The sequence below is a fragment of the Wolffia australiana genome, chromosome 11 (genome assembly GCF_029677425.1).
Source record: "Wolffia australiana isolate 7733 chromosome 11, ASM2967742v1".
NCBI classification, from domain to species: domain Eukaryota; kingdom Viridiplantae; phylum Streptophyta; class Magnoliopsida; order Alismatales; family Araceae; genus Wolffia; species Wolffia australiana.
The window spans coordinates 12,668,269-12,695,257 of NC_135845.1; the positions used below are offsets into that span (position 1 = coordinate 12,668,269).

A 26,989-nucleotide genomic window follows, 5' to 3' on the forward strand; every position below is an offset into this window, starting at 1 on the left:
ATAGAAATAACTTGTAATCCTCCTTGGGTGATAAAGTGCATTTTAAAATCAGACCTTACCGTATGAAGGCATAGGCTCAAATTTGAAAAAATATCGCCCAAGTTCTTCGATCCTTCTACTATTCTTCAAAAACTTGGTTCTGTATCTTATAAACTTGATCAACAGTGTTAAGCAAAAGCTTTTTCATATATGTGAACTCCGACGGGCACTTCGTGAAAATTGAAAAGCTTTAGAGATTTCCACTAATCTATCTGATGAATTGGAATGGCGGATACACCCTGGCTGCATACTGTCGTAGAAGTTCAATCATGACAGTCTCCAAAGAGAACAATCTGCCCAATTTTGGAGCAACGTCGGAAGATCAGGAAGTTATCGAGTAACAATTCTTGACCTTTCCCATTGGGGACCAGTTGGACTTTAGGCAGAGAAGCCATGATAAGGTTCCTTTGAGAACCTATTGTTAGGTCATGGAGGATACTTAGTAGGGTTTAAGCTAACTAATGGGCCCGAGGCCTTGTACTCTGTAATAGCCTAACCCTAGGAGATATTAATAAAAATAACTACTTCAGGCCCAACATGGGCCGCCTAACTTCCCACTAAGGGCCCATTAAGGGCCCATTAGTGTAGGCCCAGTAGGGCCCATATATTAGGCCCAGTAGGGCCTAATATATGTTGGGCCTGACCACAGTCAGGCCCAACTCTCCAACGGCTGAAACCCAGCCGTTGGAGAGTCCAGCTGCTTTAAAAGCAGCTGGACCTCTCTGTTTCAAACAGTCATATATTCAAAATATATGACCGTTGGAAACAGGGAATATTCCTTAGGAATATTCCCTTTCTAACAAGTGAAGTTTTTCTTCTATAAAAGGGGGCCCAGTTCAGCAATAAAAATTATTCCTTCTTGCCCCAAATTCTTCTCTCTTCTTTTTTCTCTTTCCATTAATCACATGGTATCAGAGCAAGGTTTGATCTGAACCTAGTGCAGCCCTGATTGAAGCCCTATGAAGCCCTGATTGAAGTCTCCATTAGAGCTCTGTTCGAAGCATTCCTGAAGCACTGTTTGAAGCCCTGTTCGAGGCATTTCTGAAGCACTGTTTGAAGCCCACCAGAAGAACCAGAGCCACAGCCAAAGCAGAAAAGGAGGCTGAGGAGCTGGCTTCCCAAGCTGCCTCCACTCCAGCTGCTGCCCCAGCAGCCCCTGCCGCCATGCAGTTCACCACACCAGTCCAGGGAAGGCCTGTCCTACCCGACCTGGACATGAAGTACAATGGCCTAAATGGCCAAAAATGGATCACTATGGTACAGAGGGCTCTCAAGGCAGCCTACCTTGGGAGACACCTGACTGAAGAAGCTCCGTCCAGAGAAGCCGGTTGGGAAGTATGGGAGTCGGAAGAGGCTCTCATTATGAATTGGATGTTGAAGAATATGGAAGAACAGAAGGATGACTACCTTCTGATCGACGCGCCAAGGACCTCTGGTTAGAAGTCAACAAGTCATGTGCAGAAATGCACAGCGATTTTCGGTCTATGATCTCCGCGAGCAAGAGCGACGCTAAAGCAGGGAAATCTGACGATCTCCACCTATTCGCCAGGCTGAAGGCGATTTGGCGGAATTAGATCTCCTGTGGCCCACAGGTGATAAAAATTCTCATACCTCCGTGAAGTAAAATTCAGAACTCTGCAGTTTCTGATGGGCCTCAATTCCGAGTACGAGACCCTCCGAAGTCAGCTGCTACACCGGGAAAGATTTCCCACGCTAGCAGAGGCAATTTCAGAGCTCCAAGGAGCAGAAAGCAGGAAGAAATTGGGTAGCAAGGGAGGGGAAACCTCCAAACCTACCGTTGCTGCTCACTTAGCGAAAAAGGAGTCTCAACCTGGGGCACCACCACAGCCTGTGGCACCATCTTCTCAGCAAGCCAAAGCCCCTCCAAAGGAAGGTAACACCTCAGAACTGATCTGTGGGTACTGCAGAAAGCCAGGGCACATCAAGCGGGACTGCCGAAGGCTGGCGTGGAAGGAGGAGCAGATCAAGAAAGGGACCTGGAACCCAGGTCAGCAGAAGAAGGCCTACGTGGCCAGCGAAGGCGACCAACCACCCTCCACCGAGAAGGAGGAATCAGGGAGCGACATTCAGAAGCTTATTCAAGCGGAAATAAGCAAAATCCTGCAGAAGATGAGCTCAACATCCCTCGTGCAGTCTGGTAAGTGTTTCGCATTTACCACTTTTACAAATACTAAATCAATTTCAGTATCATGGGTGTTGGATTCAGGGGCGACAGATCACATGTCACCCCACAGGTCCTTATTTCAGACTTATGAGTCTGAGAAGGGGAATCTTAAAGTTTTTACCGCCAATGGTGGAGTCCTACGGGTAGAAGGAAGAGGAACAATCCTCATTAAAGGAAAAATCTTGCAGGGTGTTCTTCACGTTCCTGAATTAAAGGCAAATCTTTTGTCTCTAATTCAGCTAGTGGAGAATACCGGGTGGCGGTTCTCCTTGGATTCTGACTGCTGTTTTTTATGTGTAAAGGACACCGGACAGAAGATTTCATCTGTTAACCGGAGAGGTGGTCTTCTCATGCTAGATGAATCACGGGAAGGAGAAGGGCAGTCGATGGTCTATACTGCCCAGAACGAGGAGCGGGTCATCCTTCTTCATAGGAGACTAGGACACCCCTCATTTCATATCTTAAAACAGTTGCATCCTCATATGTTTAAAGGAATTCCTTTTGAAAATTTAATTTGTGAGAGTTGCCAATTCGCGAAACTCAAACGATCCCCATACGTCAGTACGAACCACAGAGCCTCCTCGGCCTTCGAGTGTGTTCATAGTGATGTATGGGGCCCCTGCTCCATATCTGGTTTATCCCACCAGAAATGGTTTGTTCTCTTCAGAGATGATTTCACAAGGTATACATGGGTATATCTAATGAAATCCAAGGCAGAAGTACCATCTATTATTCTGTTATTTTGCGAAATGATTCAAAATCAGTTTGGGAAAAGGATTAAATGTTTGAGATCAGACAACGCCAAGGAATACTTCTGTGGAGAAGTAAATAACTACATGGAAATGAAGGGAATTGTTCATCAATCTTCATGTGTGAATACTCCTCAGCAAAATGGGCTTGCTGAAAGGAAAATTGGCCATATTATGACATCGGCCAGGGCACTCCTATTTCAGGGAAATTGCCCTAAACATCTCTGGACTGAGGCAGTAGCTACAGCCACACACCTCATAAATAGGACAGCGTCAAAGACATTGGGACTCAAGGCCCCAATCGACCTATTATCCGCTGAATTTCCTAACATAACATTAAAGACTAACCTGCCGCCAAAGTATTTGGCTGTGTTGTGTATGTTTATGTCCACAATGCAGGTAAATTGGATCATCGGGCAGTAAAGTGCGTATTTTTGGGCTACTCTACCATGCAGAAAGGGTATAAGTGCTACCATCCGGAGTCAAGGAAAGTGTACATCTCTGCAGATGTAAGATTCGACGAGGTCAGGATGTTTTATGAGACAGCAGACAGATCCGGGACTACTTGGAATCAGAGGAAGGAGATGCCGAAGGTATGGAGTTTAGTTGTTTTTCCCATAGGGATAGTGCAGAGGAACTTGAAGAGGGCACTGTGCCGGATTTGACGGAAAATGAGGACCACGCCCGATAGCCGACGCCATAAGTGAAGAAAAATACCAGCAGAAGAACCAAACCAAGCAACTATGGATGTCCGATTGCGGTTAGTAAAGGAACCCGGAAGTGTACGAAGACCACAACCTATCCGGTAAGCAACTATGTCTCCTACAGTCGTTTTTCCCCAGAATACACTCAGGTTGTGCAGGCTATGATAGCTATGTCTCTCCCAAAGAACGTCAGAGAAGCTCTGACATCCTTAGAATGGAGAGAGGCAATGGACGAGGAGCTGGCAGCACTTAAGAAGAACGGCACCTGGAAGTAGGCCCTCTCCTATGGGAAAAAGGTAGTAGGTTGTAGATGGGTCTTTACGGTTAAGTACCATTCAGATGGGTCAATTGCAAGACACAAAGCCAGATTGGTGGCCCAGGGGTATACGCAACCATATGGGATTGACTACAATGAGACGTTTGCCCCGGTCGCAAAACTAAACACGGTCAGAATCCTGATTGCACTAGCAGCAATCTACAAATGGAAACTACACCAGTACGACGTGAAGAATGCTTTCCTACATGGAGAACTTGAAGAGGAGGTATATATGGCACAACCTCCTGGATATCAGGTGTTTACAAACCCAGCGACGCCTGCCGCCTCAGAAAGTCCCTATACGGACTTAAGCAGTCCCCAGAGCATGGTTCGTAAGTTCTCTCGGGCCATGTTGACAGCAGGATACTTCCAGAGCGAAGGAGACCATACACTTTTCATAAAGCACGGTAAGGAAGGTAAGGTAGCAATATTAATTGTTTATGTGGATGACATAATCATAACAGGAACGATGACGAAGAAATTCAGAACCTTGAAAGGTACCTGTCTTCATCATTTGATATTAAATCGCTTGGACTTCTAACGTATTTTTTAGGAATTGAAGTGGCATACTCAGGGACTGGGATTGTACTGTCTCAGCACAAGTACATTCTAGATTTGTTGAAAGAAACCGTAAGCTGGACTGTCGTCCAACCGCCACACCAGTCGACATTAATGTCAAACTGAAGGCACAACAGCATGAGAAGGATGCTCGGTGGACAGGACCTCGTTTCAGAGGCTCATTGGTAAACTCCTATACCTCAATCATACGAGACCTGATATTGCGTTTGCAGTTAACTCCCTGAGTCAGTTCATGAACGATCCACGGGAGTCTCATCAAGGCGCAGCAGACAGAATTTTAGCCTACCTGAAGGGAACTATTGGACAGGGACTGTACTTCCGGACAGGAGGTGAGCCTAGTGTTACTTTATACACTGACTCTGATTATGCAGGGTCCTTTGAAGACAGCCGCTCTACCTCTGGGTACTGTAGCTTCCTCGGTGGCAACCTTGTTACATGGCGCAGCAAGAAGCAAAGGAAGTTTCTCTCAAGTGCCGGGCAGAGCTTCGAGCCTTGAAGAAGGGAGTCTGCGAGGGCATGTGGCTCCAAGGCATCCTGAAGGACCTACGCTTATATGACGGTAAAGGTATGATTTTGCAGTCAGACAGCAAATCAGCCATTGCGATGGCGAAGAACCCCGTCCAACATGAGCGCATTTAAACACGCACGAGTGGCCAGGCATTACATCAAGCAGAACATTGACGGCGACACATAGTCCCGCAATATGTTCCTACGTTGGAACAGACCGCGACATCTTCACGAAGGGCATCCCAGGCCCACAATTCCAGGTGTGGGTGTCCAAGTTGGGCATGATCAACATCTATACCCAACTTGCGGGGGGGTGTTAGGTCATGGAGGATACTTAGTAGGGTTTAAGCTAACTAATGGGCCCGAGGCCTTGTACTCTGTAATAGCCTAACCCTAGGAGATATTAATAAAAATAACTACTTCAGGCCCAACATGGGCGCCTAACTTCCACCAAGGGCCCATTAAGGGCCCATTAGTGTAGGCCCAGTAGGGCCCATATATTAGGCCCAGTAGGGCCTAATATATGTTGGGCCTGACCACAGTCAGGCCCAACTCTCCAACGGCTGAAACCCAGCCGTTGGAGAGTCCAGCTGCTTTAAAAGCAGCTGGACCTCTCTGTTTCAAACAGTCATATATTCAAAATATATGACCGTTGGAAACAGGGAATATTCCTTAGGAATATTCCCTTTCTAACAAGTGAAGTTTTTCTTCTATAAAAGGGGGCCCAGTTCAGCAATAAAAATTATTCCTTCTTGCCCCAAATTCTTCTCTCTTCTTTTTTCTCTTTCCATTAATCACACCTATCATAAGATGAAGAAAAGTTGCTCACACTAAACACGTGCCTATGATGTACACCTGTTTTCAAATAATGTTGACAGGAGGTCAAACCCTATAAATAAAGGTTGGGGGAGGACAGTTATCTAGCACTCATTTTAAAGAATAAAGAAAGTCAGTCGGCTATGAGTGGGAGATCCTTCGAGTGCTAGGTCGAGGCAAGGGGGTCAATGAGACTGCTTCTGACTCCACCGACAATGACAAGTCAATATAATTCTACTATTCTTGATTCTATTCTCTTCTCATATGCCTTACCCAAGATAAGGCGATTGTGTTGGACAGTTTTATTTATAGAATTCTTCAAGTCTTCTCTGTTTGAATCATTGTAAAGATTTTCAATATCAAAAGCAGGGAGATGTAGCACACTAGAGAGGGTGATTGTCCTTGAGACTGATAAGGAATAGAAAATTATGAGAAATAGAAAATTAAAACTGACAACTGAATCAAGATGACAAAAAGTTAATCTTAACCATAGAGAATGTAAGATCTGAAGAGTATTTCAAGAACTTAACAGATTATCCACGTGATGACGAAGTCAAATCTGTTTTGTCCTTCCATCCAGTAGCGATCAAACCCAGTAGAGAATATTTTTAAAGCCACCTCTAAGATGTAAATCCATCCTGAATGAAAAGACAAATATGTCAATTATTTGAAATTTCCACCATATCTAATGTAAGACACGCACAAAAAAACATGATGCCAATAATATCACACCGTGTTAAAAATAGAGTTTTTTCAGATCTGATCTTAATCCGGCTGATCTTTTACAGGAAATTTCTTAGTTATTAAACCAATAACAGTAACTAAATATTTGATGCACATCCTGATTAAGAATTGTCATGCACTGAATTGACAAGGATCCGCAACAATCCAGTATGGTAACTGATGTCTGTAAGATTGAATGCCTGATTATATGCATAATAATTCAAACATCAGTGCCATGCTTATAAATTTAACCTTTATGAGTATGAACACTTACCAAAGAAAAATTCCACAGCCTGCCAAAGTTTCTGTGCAGAACTATTCTGGATATCAAGCTGGTCATCATAAAAGTTGGAAAGCCTTATCACAGAAGGAAACCATAATTTATAGAGATCAACGGGGAAAATACCCACACAAAAATTTACTAAATTATATTTATAAATAGGTCTCTTATCAAGATTGTTGAAAGAGAAGATTCTACCTTTTCCCTTTTATTTTTTACCTTAAAAAATATAAAGATATTTTTAAAACTTTACCCAAAAAATATATACTGGTGTTTATGTCCTCCCGGCATTTGACCGTTGGACCTAATGACTACAGATCCACCATCCATTGGGTAGTGGATCTGAGATAATGTTGTATTAGTATATGTTATTTCGAGAAATAAAATGTTCACATTTCTGGTCACTCAATGTCTTCTCTTCGTGCTCCTAACAGTACCCTTGAAAGCTAACTATGGATTCAACATCATTGACGACAACAAGTGCAATCTCTAGAACAGAAAATGAGCTACAGATCAAGAAATTGTGTATTTGAAAATTTGCACAAACAATGTCCTGGACATACCGTAGTTTCTATAACCACTGCAACAAAATTCAGTACTAGGACAAAGGCCACAATATTTCCAAATGTTGAGCTTTGAATAAATGCTTTCAAATTCTTGCATGTTTGAGACTGATAAAAGGCTGGATAATTCTCAAACCATGATGGCTGCAAAATTTTTAAGCGTAGAAGAATTATTAGCTCCAAACATTGGGCGAGATAGTGAAACTGGAAAAAGTTATTGTTTATTTCAAACGTGATAACTGAATACAATATATCAGAATCTAATAGAACCACACACAGCAGAGAGGATAAACTTACAACAGCTTCCTTTTGAAATTTTAAGGCGATAGTATTACACAAGTCAGTGAACTCCTCCCCGTTAATCTGCATTATGAAAAGCATTAATATCCCACATTTTGAAATAGTTCAAAATAAGAAGGTAAAGAAAAATGAAGAATATTTTTCTCCAAAATAAGAGATCAAAAGAAGAGGGAGTATATTTTTTTGGGACATATAGCATTTAATTCATGTTATCCGTGGCGGCACTTTAATCCATTTCACCAGTGTGATAGGATATAAAACTTATTCTAAACAGTATAGTTATCTAAATATCCATATCTACCAACTCTTTGAGGGACCTGCGGAGATATTGGGGTCTGGGAAACCTCAACAGCCCAACCTCACAAAAGCGTATAAAAATCTTAAAGAAGAGAAAAAAAAACTCATTAAGTTAAAATGCATGTCCAGGTATTCATGTCTCCGTTATATATTTTTATGTAAACATAGTGGGGGATGCGATGGGATGAAATTATGCACAGGAAGGAAGAAGTTTGGGAAGCAAATTAAAAATACAAAACTAAGGTCAGCTTTCCTTTATCCCAGAAAACCTAAATCAAATGTTTAACCTTAAACACGTGGACACAGATGCTATCTGTGATGCATGATGACAAATAAGAATCGTCAAAACGTTATTCAAATGCCCAACTAACATTTCATCCCTTATTGTTAAAAAAAAGGGTAGAAACTACATGATATAAATAGAAATTGTTAAAAACCTTAAAATCGCCACTATCATCAAGCTCATTGAATATGGATTCAAAGTCCTCTCGCGAAGTCTTGGGCAAAGACCTAGGATGCACGGAATCAAATGCAAGAGAATGATAAATATTAGATGTGAAATTCAAAAAATGATAAACCAAAAAGTTCCACCCCTGGTTCCAAATAACACATAATATACCTAACAAGAAATTTTCTCTTATAATATACTGACATGAAGCTCTAAAAGTTGTACAAAAGGCAGACTAGGAAACACAATGGATCCCATCATGTGACAAAAAAGTTAGATGTGAAGGGGCATGAGGAAATAGGGCCAGAAGTGGATTAGGAAGAGTCGGAGAAGGTCTCAGCCATATCAGCAAAAAGAGCTGGTCACTGAAGTTGCTCCATGAGTCTGTAGTTGGGACCCTTTTGGAGTCAGTTGTATGTGTTGTGCACTGGCTGTGTATCTGGATTGAGTTTCTTGAAGAAGATCATTTGGTATCAAGAGATGCTACCAAGTTGATACCAGATCCAGGAGGAGCTATTCTCAGGACCATCGTCTTTGTTCTCTCAGGCGTCCACCCTGTTTCCTCTGTATGAGCACAGCACTAATTTTGTAGAACTGCCATCAAAGGGGAAATATCATTCTGCTATGTCTTACTGCAGCTGGGCTGCTGGATTCCCTCTAGCCCAGCGAAAAGAATTGAATGGTTGTTACCCAGAAACTCAACTGAAAACCCTTCACAATGATGGCCAGGCCACCAAAGCACACAAAAATGAACAGGAGAAACCTTGGAGTGTATCATACAACCATCTGAACCATATGGAGGTTGTATCCTTAAGAGGACACCACCATGGAAGTCATCACCACCCAATCCACTTCAGAATCCTAGCTAGCAGCGGCACTCCATCCTGCCACCCGATTGCCGTCCCGCAGTAGGAGCCTTTGCGGCTCCCATGGGCCAGTGTCGGGGGCGCAGCCTCGCCGGCGCGGCCACCCTGGAGTGTTATTACTGTCAGGCGGTGGGTTGAATCCTTTGCAGACAACTTATATACACGACGGGGCATTTTAAGTGGCAGAGTGGCCTTGCTGCCACGATCCACTGAGATCCAGCCCTACGTCGCATGGATTCGTAAAAAATGTTTAAAAAAAAAAACAAGTTATAGTGTTTTTTCCAATGCTTCCATCTTGGCTCCACTCTTTACCATGGATCCACACCTTTCTCACCTCTATAATTTTCTAGCCAGAGCTTCATCCATTAATCTGGCATGTAGACTGTCATAGATTAGTTCAGAATACTGTGTATACATTCAATAATCAGCCAGATGAGAGATAGTCTTTTATACCAAAGGTGATCTTTAATGGAATAAGAAAAAGACAGTCACACTATTGAGAGCCTCATGAAAGATGAACAAAACCTTCATTCAATTTGAGAATTGATCAGGATCCAAGAGCCTAAGTCTGTTGAAGATATGGGCTGAACGAGCATGAGAAAACCATTAAACAGGCCCAAGTGAAGACAGAACATTATTGGGCCCTTCAAAGTTATTATCGGGTTCTAATGGTTCTATTAATTCTGGTTAACGGCTAGTCAAACAAGTCAAACTAGCCGTTAGAATGGCTATTATAAATAAGTTGTATGAGGCTTTGGAATGTACTACCTTTTGACGATTTAATAAAAGTTTCTCTTCTTGTTTCTTGCTCTTCTCTTCTCTTCAATCTTCAGCTACATTCAACAAAGTCCAACAACCTTTAAACTGGGGGATAAGAAAAGGGGCTAACGTTATTGGATAGACCCATGAGCCTATGTCCAACAGAATAAGAAACCTATCGACGGGCACATTACGTGGGCCTGGTCCATTAATATATTAGTGATGATACCTTTTAATCTTTTATTACTATTTTACTCGAGAAGTTACAAAAATTGCTCCTACATACTGCCGCTCTTCTATGACCGTTGTAACCCCAAACAAGTCTCACTAATGCGTGGTGGACCCGACTAGTCTATATAGACTAAAGATTGTCATCCATGGAATAAAAAGTTTTTTCTTTTCCATCTTCTTCATGGCGGCCAAGCCTCTTGAAGGCCTGCCCTGCTGTCTATGAACTTCTCTTCTAGCTAAAGCTACACCCTCCTTCATAATACAATAGACGAAGACATAAAGGACCAATAATTGTAGGGAAAGAAACATATTTGGTTCAACAAGACTCCCCCTCAATCTTGGGAGGAAATATCATCAGGCCCCTGCTTGATACACACATCATGAAACATTGAGGCAGAAAGATCCTTGGCGAGGACATCCAAATTCTACCAAGATAAAGGGATCTGTGATGTGCAGAATCTGACTGTCATTCTGCCTTTTATGATTTTTTTGAATTTCCTCTCTGAGCTCCTTCATAGAATCCATAAAAAGGATCTCAAATGTCATTGTGCTCAAATAGAGGTGTGAAAATATGTCCCTTCAACCTTCCATACTTTGTATGTTGAGGAAGATGGAATCCTAGCTCCTCTCAAGTGTCCTTCTATACACTAGGTAAAAAGAGTCAACAACGAAAACTGTAACCACAAAAGAGATTCAGGTTATTGAACCTTAATCTATGTCCAGATGGAAAGGGATCACAAATCTCCCTGTTTCTCCTGTTGCAGCTGTTAACATAGGTTCATAGGTGATGAGAAGACCTTAAGGATCATTGGCCTTGATGCTTCCTTCTCCATGGAAATTAAGAATCATTTATTCCCACCCCCACCAACACCACTCTATTACCCAAAGAACCTCCACCCATTATTCCAGGCCAGCTCTAGCAGCTGCTGGTGCTTTTTGTCCCAAAGCCAGAACGGATTTTTTGTACCATTTAAAGATGGGTTTCAGATACTAATAAACGGGCCCAACTCATATTTATTGAGTGGATCACGGTAACTACAAAATTGATCCACTTAAGGTTACATTTAAAATAGCAAAAACTCTAGGCCATAAGTGAACAAAATGCAGAGTTACATACAGGGCATTAAATCAACATAGGAGATAAAGGTAATTTCGTTCAAATTTTTTTCAACAGTATAATTTTTTATTAAGTCTCATTTTCCTTTTATTAATGAATCTATTAATTTCCAATGCCTTGGAGGAACTCTGTCAAGTAATGAACACTTGAATATACCATTAATTACAGTAATTTCGACGTTTTGGAAGAAAACATTTGGTTTGTGTTTCTTGTATTAGATGAGGTCATTCTCAACATTGTGAAATATATGACTTACCTGAAATTGGAAAAAGCAAATCTTAGAGATATTGTAAAGTAATTTGAGAACTCACCGGTAACGGTTAAGTTCCTCAAAGAGACTTATGCACTGCTTTTTGTTCAGGTACCCATGATTCTGATGTAAAAAAGATGACATAACTATTTCAGTTTAAGATAAAGATGGAATGCTATTCAAAAACAATGGTTTATGATTTTCAATCATGCCTGCCAGAAATTAGATATAAGTTCCTGGTTTATTACAGGGGAAATACTAAAAAAATAATATTGACTGGATTGAAAAAGTACAAAAATACTGACAGCCCTTCATCCTAATAAAGGCTGATAGAAAATTTTCACTTCATCTCACAAGCATCCCAATCTAGGTTAAGTTTCATTCAAAAAAATATTACAAATCTATGTTAGCCAGCATAATTTCACCACAAAAAATCATTAAATGGGGTTGTATAAGGAAATACTTATAGCACACACAATTTCAGGCTAATGGGGTTATAGCACACACTAGGTTTTCTGTCTTTTCCCTCTAAAATTTAAGATTGATCCAAAAAATTGCTCTTGAACTGAATCTTGTTTCTTTGTTCATCTAGAAAAGCAATCAGATCTGCGATAAAAATATCAAATCAGATAAGTATTCACCTTTCAGTTCGTTATTAGGTAATTATAGCCAGACACTTGTAGCTTATTGCACCCTATTGTTTGAACTGTAATTGGAGAATCCAGAAAATGTACCGAAATCAACAAGACTATTACTTCTAAAGTATATGTTCAAGATAAGGGGAAACGGATATGATCCAGCAGCAGGTTTATGTTTGGAGGAAGTCCTGATCTGGGCCAATTACACAAGTTCAGGCCCAACCCGCATCACCTCCTTTTTAAAGGCCTCTTCCTAGGCAATTGGGGGGAGGAATTCACAGAGTAAGCTTCCCTTCGCTCCCTCTCATCCCCCCTTCCTCTCTCCTCGGTCGTGACCCTCTCTTCTGTGGTTTGTAGGTTGACGCCCTCTCACTCCAGCCGAGCCCTCGACTACTCTCCGGCAATCATTCCAGTTTCCCTCCTCTCCACCCCGGGAACTCCTCTACCTTTCCTCTCTCTCTCTCTCTCTCTCTCTCTATCTCTGTTCCTCTTCCCCTACTCGTGTTACTACTACTTTGGAACGTTTCTGCTATTTCATTGAGCTTCGGCATTACATTCGACCATTGATCCGTTCCCGACACGGGAACATATCAATTTGATACCAGAGCCAAGCCCTCCCCGCCTCCGGCACCTTCGTCATGGAACCCAAATCTGAACAGGGGTCCTCCTCAGGCGGCGACGAAACTATGGCGAAGGCCATCGCCGACACTTTTGAGCGTCACTTTGTGCCCTTCACGGCGCATATGTAGATGCTCCTGTTGGTGTACCAGCGACAGCTCGCGCTGGCATTGGCGCCCCCGGCAGCCGTCCACCCCTCCGCTGAGGCAGTTGCCGCCTGGGCCGCAGCAGCTTCAGGCGGCGCAGCCCACCAGTCTCCCACCACAATGGACCAGGTCGCGGCCAGATCTCTCTGTGACGAAGACGGCATGGGGGACGGACCGCATCTGTCACCCCCCCTGCCGCTCAGTCGACACCGTCTCTACCCCCCGGCTGCGGGTTCCTCGGCCGCAACAGCGGCTCCACCAGCACCGTTCAGCCGCGCCACCGCCAGTCCGGGAGCCGCATGAGCATCTGGCGCCCCACAGGCACCACTCCAAGTCCACTTTGCCACCCCCTGTGGCTCGTGCAGGCGGGTCGTCCTCCCTGCGCTGGCAAACCCTTGCAGGTTGCCGACGCGGAGAAAGGGGCCATGCAACCCCAACCTGGGGAGACCGGCCCATTTCCTGGCAGGCCCAACACGCGCTGGGCGGGCCCAAACCTTACCCGGACGGCCCGGGTCAACCAGGCCTGCCCCAGCCCGGGCCTCAATGGGGGCCTCTCCCCTGGTATGACGAAGATGAGGGAGATGCTCCCGCCGGGGTCGCTCCTTGGGGCAACCCTCGGTAGCCCCTTCATGCGGGTCGGCAAGGGGGCCCACAGCACCGTGACAACGCCCACCGGATCCCCAACACCCATGGAGAGGGTCGCCCCATGGTTGACACTCCTCCCCAACTGCAGCCTGTGTTTCTGCAGCACGATCAAGAGGCTGAGCTCGGGTCGGGCGACAATGGGGGAAGCTCGATGCGGCATCTGACGCTTCCTGGCAGCTTCCACTGCGACCTCCCTCTGCGAGCTCGTCCTGGAGTCCTTGATGGCCATCTCAACAGGAGTCGCCCTCGCCTCTGCAAGGCAGAACCTCCCATCTTCTCAGAGGGGGACCCCATATGGCTGGCTGAGGTGTCTCGAGCAATACTTCCGCTCCATACCCGAGGATGAACCAGAACAATTGCACATCGTGTCGTCGTACTTGGATGGGAAGGTGTCGTCATGGCTTTGCAACATCGACGATCGCGCCGTGTTCCAAGATTGTCTTGCTTTCAAACGGCAGCTCAACCACGGTTTCGGCTTCAACCCTCACATGGCGTACCGTCGTCTCGTCCGCCTGCAATAAACCGGAACGGTGGACGAGTTGGTGGCATCCTTCATGGAGCTGGTGGGATACTTGCCGACCCTCTTCAATGACACGGCAATGCACGCTCTCTACACCGCCCTCCCCCCTGCTCTCCAAACTGAGATGAATGGTCTCCAACCCCGCACTACAGACAAGCTGATTGATTGTGCGTTCAAAGCAGAGTCCACCCTTGCTGAGTTGCAAGATCAAGGGGACCGTAGAGCAGCGACGCCTTTCCTAGGCCCGGAGGAAGCACCTCCTCGACCACCCACTGTTGCACTGGGGGGCCCCAACGGCAGACGAGATCGACCACCTCCGAGATGTCGTTTGAACCTTACAGAGGAGGAATTCCTTCGCCGTCGAGCCCAGGGCCTCTATTTCTAATGCAATGAGAGGTTCACCCAGGGCCATTGCTGCCGCAGGGACCTCCGCATCCACATTGTCACCTATCATCCAGAGGATCCTGAGTTCCCTCTCGCTGAGCTCGATGGGTTGTACTCCGAAGATGCCTTAGGTCGTACTCCAAAGAGTCCGAACCGGCCGAAGATGCCCAGCTCAACACAGTGGAAGTGGAATAATTGGCCAGCTTAGGGCTCACTTCGCCCCCATGCCATTCAGATCCAGGGGGCCATTCAGGGACAGAAAGTGGAGGTCCTCATCGACACGGGCACGACAGCCAATTTCATTTGCCATCATCTTGCGTGCCAGCTGGGGCTCATCTTTAGCAGCACTCCCCCCCATCAGATCCGGTACGTCAACATCACGGTCACATACGGGGATGCCCAGGTCGCTGACACCCTGGTGGATCTCCAAGGGTACACAACAGATGTCACCCTCTTGCCAATGCCCGACCTCAGCACCAATGTCATCCTCGGGTATCCCTAGTTGCGCAACTTTGGTTGGACCCAGGCTCACTGGGACCTCTTTCTCCAGAAATTTCAGATCGACAGGGTATGGCACACCATGGAAGGCGACCCTGACAAAAGCTGCTCTCATGGGGCATGCCACTGGACCAACCGATCTCCGGGCACGCACCCTGATTGTCATGTACATCTCGCCCTCAAGCTTTTTGTCGTCATCTCCCCCATCAGCCAACGTGCATGCGCCTATGGAGCAGCGCTTCCCTCCGGTTTTCTGCCATCCGGGGGGCTCCCTCCACGGTGCGTGCTGGATCACCAAATCACCTTCCTGCCAGGTACGAGACCGGTCAATTCCCCCCCTCACAGTTATTCTCATTGTCAGAAAAATGAGCTGGAGAGGCTGGTTCAAGAGCAGCTCGACGCGGGCCTTATCTAGACGTCGCGTAGTCCCTATTCGAGCCCGACGCTCTTGGTCCCTAAGAAGGACAATGGCTGATGATTGTGATTTGATTATCACACTCTGAACAAGATCACTGTCCCCTTTCGTTTTCCCATTCCTGTGGTTGATGAGCTGCTTGCGGAAGTGCATGGTATGCCTTATTTTTCAAAGCTGGATCTCAAATCCGGGTATCACCAGATTTGGAAGCACGACCGTGACATCGATATGACCGCCTTCAGGACGTATCTCGTACACTGAATACGTGGCCATGACATTTGGGCTCTCCAACGCACCGGCCACTTTCCAAGCACTGATGAGCCTCTTCTTCCAGCCATTGCTCCAGAGGTTTGTCCTGGATTTCTTTGATGACATTTTGATCTACAGCCGCAGTCGGGACGATCACATGGACACCTTTCCCAAGTCCTGCATCTTTTAGAGACTCATGCCTTTATGTCAACGCCAAGAAGTGTTTCTTCCTCCAACCACAACTCGAGTACTTGGGGCATTGTGTTTCCACTGCAGGCGTTGTCACTGACAAAGACAAGGTGTGAACCATCCAAGAGTGGCCAACACCACTTACCTTACAGGACCTCCGCGGCTTCCTCGGGCTGACCGGGTACTGCAGGAAGTTCATGGTGGGCTTACCTCGATTGCTTGGCCCCTGACTCACCTCCTCAAGAAAGGCATGTTAGAGTGGTCTTTCGACACTCAAACTGCCTTCGAGCAACTGAAGCACGCTCTCTCCACTGCTCCGGTTCTTATTCTACCTGACTTTTGACTGAGTTCGTATTGTAAACAGATGCGTCGGGCACCGGCATAGGCGCCGTGTTAATGCAGCACAATCGGCCCGTGGCTTACTTCAGTCAAGCCCTTCCACCCACTGCCTGCGCTTGATCAGCCTATGAGCATGAGCTTATGGTCATCGTCTTCGCCGTCCACAAATGGCGCTACTACTTGCTCTTCTAGCCCTTCGTCATCTGGCAATATAGCCGCAAGCACCCATTAGGGCAACGGAAAGTCCGGGGGTTTACAACAAGTAGCTCTCAAAACTCTTGGGCTACAAGTTCGCTCGAATGTGGCCACGGACGCTCTTTTCCACATTCCACCACACGGCGACCTTGCTCTCAGGGTTATCTTGTGGTCTCACTGAGGCGACCTGCCAGAAATTCATCACGAAGTGTCCGAGGACCCCAAGTTCTCATCCATTGTCCGCAACATCAAAGCCGGACTGGCACCCCCGCCTCACTTCACCATCTCTAATGATACATTATTTTATGGTGGCACGGTGGTGCTTTGAGAGCACCGCCTCATCCATTGTCCGCTTTCATTCCGCTCATCCTGAGTGAACTCCACACCACGGCGGTGGGCAGACACGGGGCTTCCTCAAGACTTATAAGTGCATCCTCCAGCAGTTCTTTTGGCCGGGCATGAAACACGACATCAAAAAACTTTGTTAATGGATGTCACATTTGCCAACAGAAAAATGTGTTCCATCTCGCTCCTGCGGGTCTTCTACAACCTCTTTCCACGCCGCGACATATTCGGGAAGATATTTCTGTGGATTTCATTGAAGGTCTTCCCAAGTCCAACAGCATCGACACGATTTTAGTGGTGGTGGGTCGACTCAACAAGTACGTCCACTTCCTCGGCCTTCATCATTCTTTTTCGGCCAATGAAGGGGCTGACAAATTCACTTGGGAGGTAATCAAGCTACGCGGGACCCCTACCAACATTATTTCTGATCGCGGTAGTATCTTTATGAGCAGATTATGGAGGGAGTTACATGCCCTCCAAGGCACCCAACTCTGCGACAACTCTGCCTACCACCTGGAGACGGACGAGCAAACAGAAGTGGTCAATTGGAGCCTTGAGACTTACCTCCATAATCTGCTCTTGAAGCTGTCTACACTGGATTAGCAGGTATATAATTTTCGGGATGGCCCAAAACATTAGGAGCATAAAAAATCCAAATAGAAAAAAAGATAGCAAAAGCTACCCAACCTACTAGATCCTTTTCATAAAAATAAGGGTAAGAAGCTATTTAATCCATCTCTGAATGTACACCCAATGGATTATTTGATCCATATTGATGCAATGCGGCCAGATGAAGAAGACTGGCGCCTACTAAAATAAAGGGGAGTAAATAATGGAGACTAAAAAAACGATTTAAGCTCTCCGCTATTTTGTAGGGGATCAACCGTGCCGCTGGAGTCATTGGTTACACTGGGCCGAGTTCCGATACAACACCTTGCATCATTCTACTATCAACATGACTCCTTTTGAAGCTGTCTACGTGAGGCCGCCACCCACCCTCCTCTGCTACGGTTCGTTGCCCTACCAACTCGATGAGGTAGATTGCCTCCTACGCGATCGAGACACCCACTTAGACCTCCTTTGGCAGCACTTGGACCGCGCCAAGGACACCATGAAAGCCCAAGCTGACAAGCACCGCCGCGCCGTGGAGCACCAGGTTGGTGATCTTGTACATCTCAAACTTCGGCCCTACTGCCTTTTGAGAAGCTCACTCCACAATACTTCGGCCCCTACCCCATCCTCAAGCGCCTCGTTCCCGTCGCCTACCACCTTGACCTCCCAGGGGAAGCTCAGATTCACCCTGTCTTCCATGTGTCCCAACTCAAGCGAGCATCCCCCAACAATGTACCTCCACAGCTGCTTCCTCCCATTCCCACAGAAGACAGCACATGGCATGTTGTTCCCTCCAAGATTACCACCTTCCATCCCTCCATGGCAGGCTGCCAGGTACTCACCCATTGGGAGGGACTTCCGGCCTCGGAAGCGTCATGGGAACTTGCCTCCGCCCTTTGTGCTCAGTTTCCTTCTTTCCAGCTTGAGGAAAAGCTGGTCAAGATAGGAAGGGGTATTGATATGATCCAGCAAAGGGTTTATATTCGGAGGAAGGCCCGATCCATGCCCATTACACAAGATCAGGCCCAACCCGCAACGTCTCCTATTTAAAGGTCTCTTCCGAGGCAATCGAGGTCAGGAATTCACACAATAAGCTTCCCTTCTATCTCTCTCGTCCTCCCTTCCTCTCCCCTCGGTTGTGACCCTCTCATCTGTGGTTTGTAGGTTGACGCCCTCCCACTCCAGCCAAGCCCTCGACTATTCCCGTTCGCCTCCTCTCCGCCCCAAGAACTCCTCCACCTCTCCTCTCTCTCTCTCTCTCTCTCTCTCTCTCTCTTTATATCTCTGTTCCTCTTCCCCTACTCGTGTTACAACTACTTTGGAATGTTTCTGCTATTTCATTGAGCTTTGGCATTACATTCAACCATCGATCTATTCCTGACACGAGAATGTATCAGAAACGTGTAATTTGTACTAAAGGGAATCCTACTACGATTTAAGGATAAGTAACCCCTTTGTAGAATTAGCCCAGCCCCATGGTGGCGAAGGGGCCTGCCACCCTAGTCTGTCTCTTCCACTCTCTCCGTTCATCCTCCTGCTGCTATCTTTCCACCCCAAGTATATATTTGAATTTGCAGGAGGATATTTTTGAGAAAATCCAAGGTATGAAATTTTCATTTGCAGATGGGAAGTTTTCATTTTGAAATCATATCATAACTATTTGAAGATAACCTCGAGGTGAAATTTTCTAAATGGGCATTTGAATAATTGTTATATTAACCATGTTGTCTTGAAACTATATCAGATTATTTTTCATTACAGAGAATGCATTCCTTAAATGCTAGAGTGAAAAGCATAGGAATGTTTCCTTAAATGCTATAATAAATTTTGGAGAAAGATTTTGTGAAGACCAAGTAAATTTCACGAATAATAGAACCTAAAGAGCTATTGGCTATCAGCAAATAAAAGTAGCATGGGAAAGAAATTTATACATTTTGAGAATAAAAAAAAGAATGAAAGGTAAACATAAAGAATTCAGGAATAACATTCAAAATTCACTAACATGAGAATAAAAAGACTATGAGGCTTACATATTTATCCATCGTGGAGAAGGCCTTATGCAGAATTCTATTCCTCATTGCGTCCATCTCTATAACTTGCTTCGCAAGCTGAAAAAGGAAACATTATGATATTTTTAACAAATTATGTAGATATTTTTCAACTTTTAAAATTGTGATAAGATGTTCTATCCTTCAAGGGAAAGTTCTTAAAGTCTAATATGATACCCATATTGACTTACTAATCCAACTTATTGGAAGAAATCTTCTTTTGTAAATTTGGTTCACTTTGATGTGGGAGGATTATCCCGTGTATAGACAACAAAACTCTAGGTATTTGAGGATTTTTACTTTTTCCCTCACTTCTCTATAACCTCCTTCATGTTCCCTTCTCTCGTAAGACATTATATAGATATATGAAGCCATAGGAGGACTAAAATCACTTTTTGATGGAAGTGTTGCATCAGTGGGTATCAGAGTCACATTTCTAAATGCTACGATCCTGCATCTTATCAAGAATTGAAATTTTGAGGAGCAGATAAAGGTAAGGCGATGAGCACGGCCCCTTGCTACCCAATGGCACATTTCAGGCTGATGAATCATTCATTAATTTTTGCTCAGCAGACAAAACAAACGAATGTTGACATGATTACAAAGAAGTCTGTGTGCATACAACCAAGAATTATTCATTCTCTTAGAAAAAGTCATAAGATAGAATTTGCAAATGATGTACCATATTTAGTTGACGACCAGAGGCAAATTGATGATCCTTCATGAGAGGAAGTTATTCAATATGCCAATGTTATACTAAGATTTTAACAATAACGCTACCCTTGTAAGTAATTTTACAAATGAAAAAACACATGTATTACTTGTCTAATTGTTAGAATAAGCTTCCCTTATAATGCTTTAGTTCTTCCTCCCCAAACCTCCTGTTCTCTCTCGTGTGGCTAGGGTTTACCAAAATGGAAAAATGGCATATCGTTTAATTAATATTGGTTTAAATACCAGTTGATACAACTAAGTGGGCTGGGACCACCCACCTAAAGTCAATTATCCTAATGTGGGAGTATAAGTGAGTTATCGATTAAGTCACGTGGGTGCGATGATAGACCCATGACCCTCATACATTATATGAAGAAAAATAAAACAAGGATGTTGGCTTACAGTCCTCCTGAAGCTGGATATGAATGTAGATCATATCTAGCTTGGATACCAACTGCCAGAATTGAGGCCCAGACAACCCATTTGAGCTCACTTCAGATGTCTGATGTAAGGACCCCATGAATGTAGGGACAAAAGGTTCTGAATCAATATTTTCTTTTATGAAATGGCTCTCAATTATAATATGCTTGGTGTGCTCATGTTGAATGGGATTGTGAACAATAGCGACAGCAGATTTATTGTCGGAGCAGAGCTTCATGTTTTCTTAGTCTTGAACTACTTGAGATCCTTTGATACCCCTCTTATCCGCAAACCTTCCCAGAATCGGTGATGCACAAACCATCACTGGTTGTAAAATATTGTCTCTTGATGCACCCCGTCCAGGGCAGATAACCTTGTTCCTTTACAGCACCGCGAAGGGTCTACCATGCCCTTCTCGACCTCTGAGTGCACCACCTTGTATAGACCTTATTTGATAAGACCTCCATCCCAGTTGTTGGCTGGTCCTCACTGCTTGAGCAAAAGAGCAGTCAAAGAAGAGATGAATGTAGTCTTCTTCATCACTTGTGCACACATCACATTCCAATGAGGCTTCCATGAGCCACCTCTTCCCGATGACCTTCATCGCTAGTGTTCGTTAGAGAAGCCTCTACCAAGTCACTGATCACCTTCCTGGGTCGGTTGGCCAAGACCTTGGCTATGATAAAATATCTGGCATTGGATAGCGGAATAGGCCAAAAATCCCCCACTCTAGTGGCTCCTTTACATTTATGGAGCAAAACCGAATAAGCAAAGCTTATCCTCTCCACCATGCCCATTACCTCTATCTTGATTGTCTCCTAGAATGAACTATAAAGGAAAAGGAAAACTGTCTAGCCCAGGGCCTCCTTCCCCGATTAGCCCTTCGATGGTCGCTTAGACCTCTGCCTTTAAGAAGGGTGCACCAACTTCCTTGTTGTGCTGAACTCAACCGAGTTGCTCCTTTCCTCTCTACCTCCATTTATGTCTAGCCTTTTTTGCGAGAAGTTTCTAAAATGATTTTTCAGTGCTCTACCATTTCCCTCAGCTCCCATATACACTTGACTCCCTACTTGCACCCTCATTAAATGGTTTCTTCTCCTCCTGTATGCTATAAGATGAAAGAACCTCATGAGCATCAACTCCTTCAGACGCAATTGCTTTGACCTCTATTGCCAATATATCGCCACCTTATCTTTGTATGTTAAGTCTCTATATGTCCATGCCATTCCCTTTCATCTTCACGAAAGAGGGTTCTGATATCATCTACATCGTCTAGGATCTTGATTTGCGCTAGGGCATGCTAGGCCATCATATCTCTTCCTATCTCACACCTCCTTGATATGTTTTCAGACCTCCTTGAGGTGGCAGCATAGGCCCCCAGTATTTTTAGCCAAATTTGTCATTGCCCATCCCAGTTTCAGAGCAGCTGTCTACAGTCTACAGTCCTGGGCGTAGTGCTCCCTGACAAGGCAGCAGAAAAACATTAAATCCAAGCTTTTGTCTTTGTTTGATCGGGTTTCCTGTGAGGCCCTACCATCACCTAGCCAGCTGCATTATTGTCATTTGCCAAACTCCTTGGGTCATGGGTGGATGAGTAGATGTTGTTTGTCTCTCTCATCATTGTTGCCTTCCTTTCTGGTGCATTATCTGCTCGATTGTTCTGTTCAGTCTCATCAGGGAGGGCCCTACTCAACCCCTTCGGATAATGATGAACTCCAGATCTGCTTCCTTCCCCACTTCCTCATCTCAGCTCTCGCCATATTTCTGCTCATTCGATGGACCTTGAAAACGCATTCCTAGCACCATGAAGGACTCCAACTCATCTGGAAGGATAGGTTTTTTTTCTCTTCGCGGGGAACCGGTGCCAATGTGGGTATTTGCCTCTGAAATTTGATTTTCTCTGCTTGTTGATATTAATATCCTTGTTTATCCCTTTACCCATAATGGGATGTGCCGTGTGGAGACTCCTTAAGGATTTGATAATTTTTGGTTTGGCGCCTCCCCAGTATTCTCCTGTTCAATTACCACTTCTCCACTCTCCCTCCAGTGAGCCAAAAATATATCCTATTGGTTTGGTGAACTTGATGGGGGGATAGATGAGTTATCCCTGATACTTAAGTGTGTCTACAACGGTCACCGCTGAGGGCCTTGTGCATTATTCTTGTTGTTTACTCCAGCCAAAGTGACTTGCTCTCATTAGAATGCGGTGATGCCAACTGCTTCGTGCTGTGCGGGAGCGGGACTCCCACGGAGGATCTTAATGTGGATCACCTAACCATTGCTGAACTGGTATAACCAACACGTGAGTAAATTTCATTTAATAAATCACCTTCGGGGTATATAAGATGCCTTGTCCAACAGTGTTCTTCAGGTACCCAAAATATGGTTTGCAGCCCAGAGATGAATGTCAAACGGGTCACTCATGAACTGGCTCAGATTACTCACACCATATGATAGATCCCGGTGAGAATGATTTCAATAAACAAAACTCACTATGAGTCTCTAGAAGGATCCTTTGCCTAGGAGGAGCCATTTTCTCTTTACCCTACTTGACATTTGCGCCCACTGAAGAACTCACAGGCTTCCAATCCAGCATTCCTGTGTCCTGAACTCAATCTAAATATATTAGTGCCGTGGAATTATTAATGGCAAAAACATATATTATTTTGCTGAAATAAATGTTTTGGGACTTGGTATCTAAAGCTTATTTTAACATGATTAATCTGGATAAATAAAATCCAGGGTTTAATGAAAATTGAAAAGGTGGCATCCCTAACCTGTTCTTTGAAGCTATCATAGACAACAGCAAGAATCAGATTTGTGACAAAGTACACCCCAAGTAGGACATACAGAATGAAAAACAAACAGGACCACCGAGAACTCCTGTCAATTGAAACACATAAATGTCATTGATTTGGGATCAAATTAGAGTTTAATTTTATAATTAAATATCCAAAGAATAGGATGTTAAACACACTAAAATATGAGATTGCACATCAATTAGAAAAATGTGAACCATCAGTAAAAAAATTGGCTAAAACTCTCATGAATACCAAAATTCAAAGCAAGCTGACTCAATGCAGTTCAGATCACAAGGAACACTAAATAATTTCCCATGTATATACATATATAGAATGATCTTGAAGCGTGTCTCAGATCCAAATCTGCATCTGGCTTGGGTTTCCAAGAATTTCTGTGTTTAGCAATTCTTCGTTATTTCTGTTTTCTTCTCTCATCTGTTCTCATCTCTCTGTCTGATATTTAATAATTCCCCATCAGAACCCATCACATTTTAAAGTTCCCATCAAACATAAAAACTATTTTCTTCCCCACCTAGTTCAATTGTAGGTTTTGGGATTTCATCATTGTACCCTGCTCAGGATTCTTACTTCATTATCCACGTTGGAATCAAAAAATATTGGAGCTATTACCACTTGAAATGAGTATTAATACACGAGATCACCTGAATAAAGTGTACAATAACTTTCTATGAACTTTTCTTCAATAAAAAATAAATTTCTATGGACTTTTCTGAATTACAAAATAAAAAAAATATGGAAACTAGCTCACTTGTATGCAGGAATCCAGAGATCTGGATTGTTTGATGTGGTGAAGAGCACAAACATATTATACAAGGTGTCCCCAAACGAGGTAAATTTTATCTTGCCTTGGGTGGTATCTTCAAAAGTCACATATGCAATCCAGCTAGAGAACAGAACAAACAAAGCCCAAAGAGCCTGAAACACCGATCAAATTTAAAATAAATGTCTAGAAACTATTTTGTGCAAAGAAATCTTATACTGTAAAACGAATTTATCTTCCAGTAGCTGACAGAAAAAGATGAGCAAGACATTAAAAAACTAATCTTTGATATTACAATGGTATTGCTAAGGTGGATACTAAGACTTTTAAAATTATCGAATTACCAACACATTAAGATACATCTTCATCATCCCCACCAGTGTAACTGCACATGCCCGTAGCTCCCTGTTGTACAAAATTAAAAAATCAGGTTTCATGATACAAAAGTAGCCATAAGATTTGTATAAATAGAAATGATGTGCAAAATCTCATAACATTAAAATATGTACAACTCAATGAGTAGAGTTTCAATGCATAAAATCATTGATCATACTTCACTCTATAAAAAAACTACCTGACATTTACAGCGAAAAGGACAACACGGATATAGGGAGCAATTCTGAAAGGCAAATGAGACATTGGAATTGGCGATACATAGAGAGCATAAACCAATAGATCTGCCACCAAAAGAGCCAAAAATACAACCTGAAATAGAGGATAAAATATTCAGTGGCCAAATAACTAAACCAGAAAAATAAAGGAAATAAAAAGAAGTGAAACATAAATTGAAAAAAAATGTTAAAGAAAGTGTAAGTTACTGTACATAAGCATACGAGAATTCTAGGTGGTGTGGTCCCATATAAGTAGAGAAAAAATCCAGTTGAGAATCATTCCATGACTTAAGTTCCTCAAAATGACTCCTTTGAAGTCAAATCGTAGTTGCGAGTGAATAATTTTGAAAATTAGGATTAAATGCTTCATTTCCGTGACGTATAAAAGTGACCAGGTTTCACAAAATTAAAGGATCTCGTCCTTAGTATATAATGCCCAAAAGCTCTATTAACGAAAGTCCAGCCAATTTGGTACCTTTAATTTGTTCAAGATGCTCTTCCAGAAGATACGGTTGCCTTCAAATGTGATTGGATAGAATGTGTACACAATGAGCACCAGGAGAGTCACTCCCTGAATTAAATACAAAAGACATCATTAATAACGGATATTTTCCTCATCATTCAATAACTTGAGAACAAAGGGGCCCGCAATGCGAGCTTATAAATACAATGAATTCCAGAAATGGTTCCCAGTTAGGGAAAGGTCAAGGACTGGCGAAGCTGGACATGAAACGATTCTGTGACCAGAGAAAGGGAGAGTCAACGCAAGGCTTCTCTTGGATACTCTGTTCTTGCTTAACTACTCTCTACGTATCGATTCCCTCGTATTGTTTGTCCAGAATTATTTTTCGTTGCAATTTCACAATTCTACATCGGTGAATTCCAGTGATCCCAACCTCCATAGCACAAGATCTATAGTTACAGGGACAGCTTTACTTAAGGTGAGAAAATAATGTACATACCTCATAAATAATAGACTGTGAGACAGTTAAGTACGGCAACTCCCCAAGAAAAAAGTATTCTCTGTCTCTGCAAGAATGCTCACCGTTGGACGAGCACCATAGGGGTTTCTGAAATTTTGGAATAAGAGGAGAAAGAATCAGTTCCATAATTTCCCAGTTAGATTGTGAAATAATACAGAAACATCGTTCAATCATCTCCTGCGAAGGCAAAGAATCATGTAAATTAAAATCCTCAACTAACCTCGATGAAGTTCAGTACTATCAAGGCCAAAAGGTTGAGAGAGCAAAATATTTCAAATCGAAGATACATGAAATAGAATTTTGCTGATCTTTCAAACATATCGCCTTCAAGAACTTCCTCAGGCAATCCAACGCCATCTTCAGCCTGGAATGAGAATTTCGTTTTTTCATTCAATTCTGCTGAAATTTGGCTGGATTAAATGCCAGGAATAAACAGAAGGATAAGGAAGTCTCGGAAACACAATTTTCTTTATCGTTGAAAGAATTGAACAAGAGAAGACCAGAGCTCAGGACAAGATCAACTATAATACACATAAAGGTATAAAATATGGTAATACAAAGGAAAAATATATGAAACATTCGGAAGTGAAATTCACAATATTAGAATCTCTTCTTATCTGGAGACCGAGTGTATTAAGCTAATGGATAGAAAACCTCTTAAATAAGTAAAATGCAAACAGTTGAACCCACGTGAGCTTCCTAAGCTTGAGTATTTTCATAAAATTTTGACTATGCAACATAGGACGGAATTGTATCTGCACACGCAATGGAAGGGAACGGAATATTTAACATTGGTTTCAAATCGGAAGCTAATCCCTAGAGAATCTACGGCCGAAGAAAAATTCTATCCTTTCTTTTAACCGGTTAAAAATTATCTCATAAATGAAACCAGACAATAAATTATGAAAATCGAAAATTTTCTGGCATTGTCTGTTTTCCGTTGTTCGAACAAGGCCAGCGAATTAACACGGTAATCACATTGAAAGATAATTCCCGAGGGTTGCAATTGCGAAAACTAATTTTGAGACAAAAAATCATAATTCAAGCTAAGAGACAGATTCAGTGTTACAGCTCTCCGATCCCGAGATGTCGCACACAAAGAAAAAACG

At 43.5% G+C, this 26,989-nt stretch overlaps 2 protein-coding genes across 3 annotated transcripts in view; one reads left to right on the top strand and one right to left on the bottom strand.

Annotated features, from left to right (window-relative positions):
• Positions 1-26,989, bottom strand: part of TPC1 (two-pore channel 1) — a 42,043-nt gene that overhangs the window by 14,702 nt on the left and 352 nt on the right. For both annotated transcript variants that reach the window (XM_078582775.1, XM_078582774.1), the window contains exons 2-15: positions 26,101-26,244; positions 25,860-25,967; positions 25,373-25,468; positions 24,861-24,991; positions 24,631-24,691; positions 24,275-24,441; positions 23,482-23,587; positions 19,553-19,630; positions 11,791-11,852; positions 8,496-8,568; positions 7,759-7,824; positions 7,462-7,605; positions 6,893-6,950; positions 6,426-6,533 (exon numbers count right to left, since the gene is read on the bottom strand). In XM_078582775.1, the coding sequence (XP_078438901.1) occupies positions 6,426-6,533; positions 6,893-6,950; positions 7,462-7,605; positions 7,759-7,824; positions 8,496-8,568; positions 11,791-11,852; positions 19,553-19,630; positions 23,482-23,587; positions 24,275-24,441; positions 24,631-24,691; positions 24,861-24,991; positions 25,373-25,468; positions 25,860-25,967; positions 26,101-26,244 (1,402 nt within the window). The remainder of the gene's footprint in view (positions 1-6,425; positions 6,534-6,892; positions 6,951-7,461; positions 7,606-7,758; positions 7,825-8,495; positions 8,569-11,790; positions 11,853-19,552; positions 19,631-23,481; positions 23,588-24,274; positions 24,442-24,630; positions 24,692-24,860; positions 24,992-25,372; positions 25,469-25,859; positions 25,968-26,100; positions 26,245-26,989) is intronic.
• LOC144709916 (uncharacterized) lies at positions 1,660-2,655 on the top strand. The gene is made up of 2 exons (XM_078583590.1): positions 1,660-2,197; positions 2,527-2,655. Exons 1-2 carry the CDS (start codon positions 1,687-1,689, stop codon positions 2,553-2,555), a joined length of 540 nt encoding a protein of 179 aa, XP_078439716.1. The 5' UTR covers positions 1,660-1,686; the 3' UTR covers positions 2,556-2,655.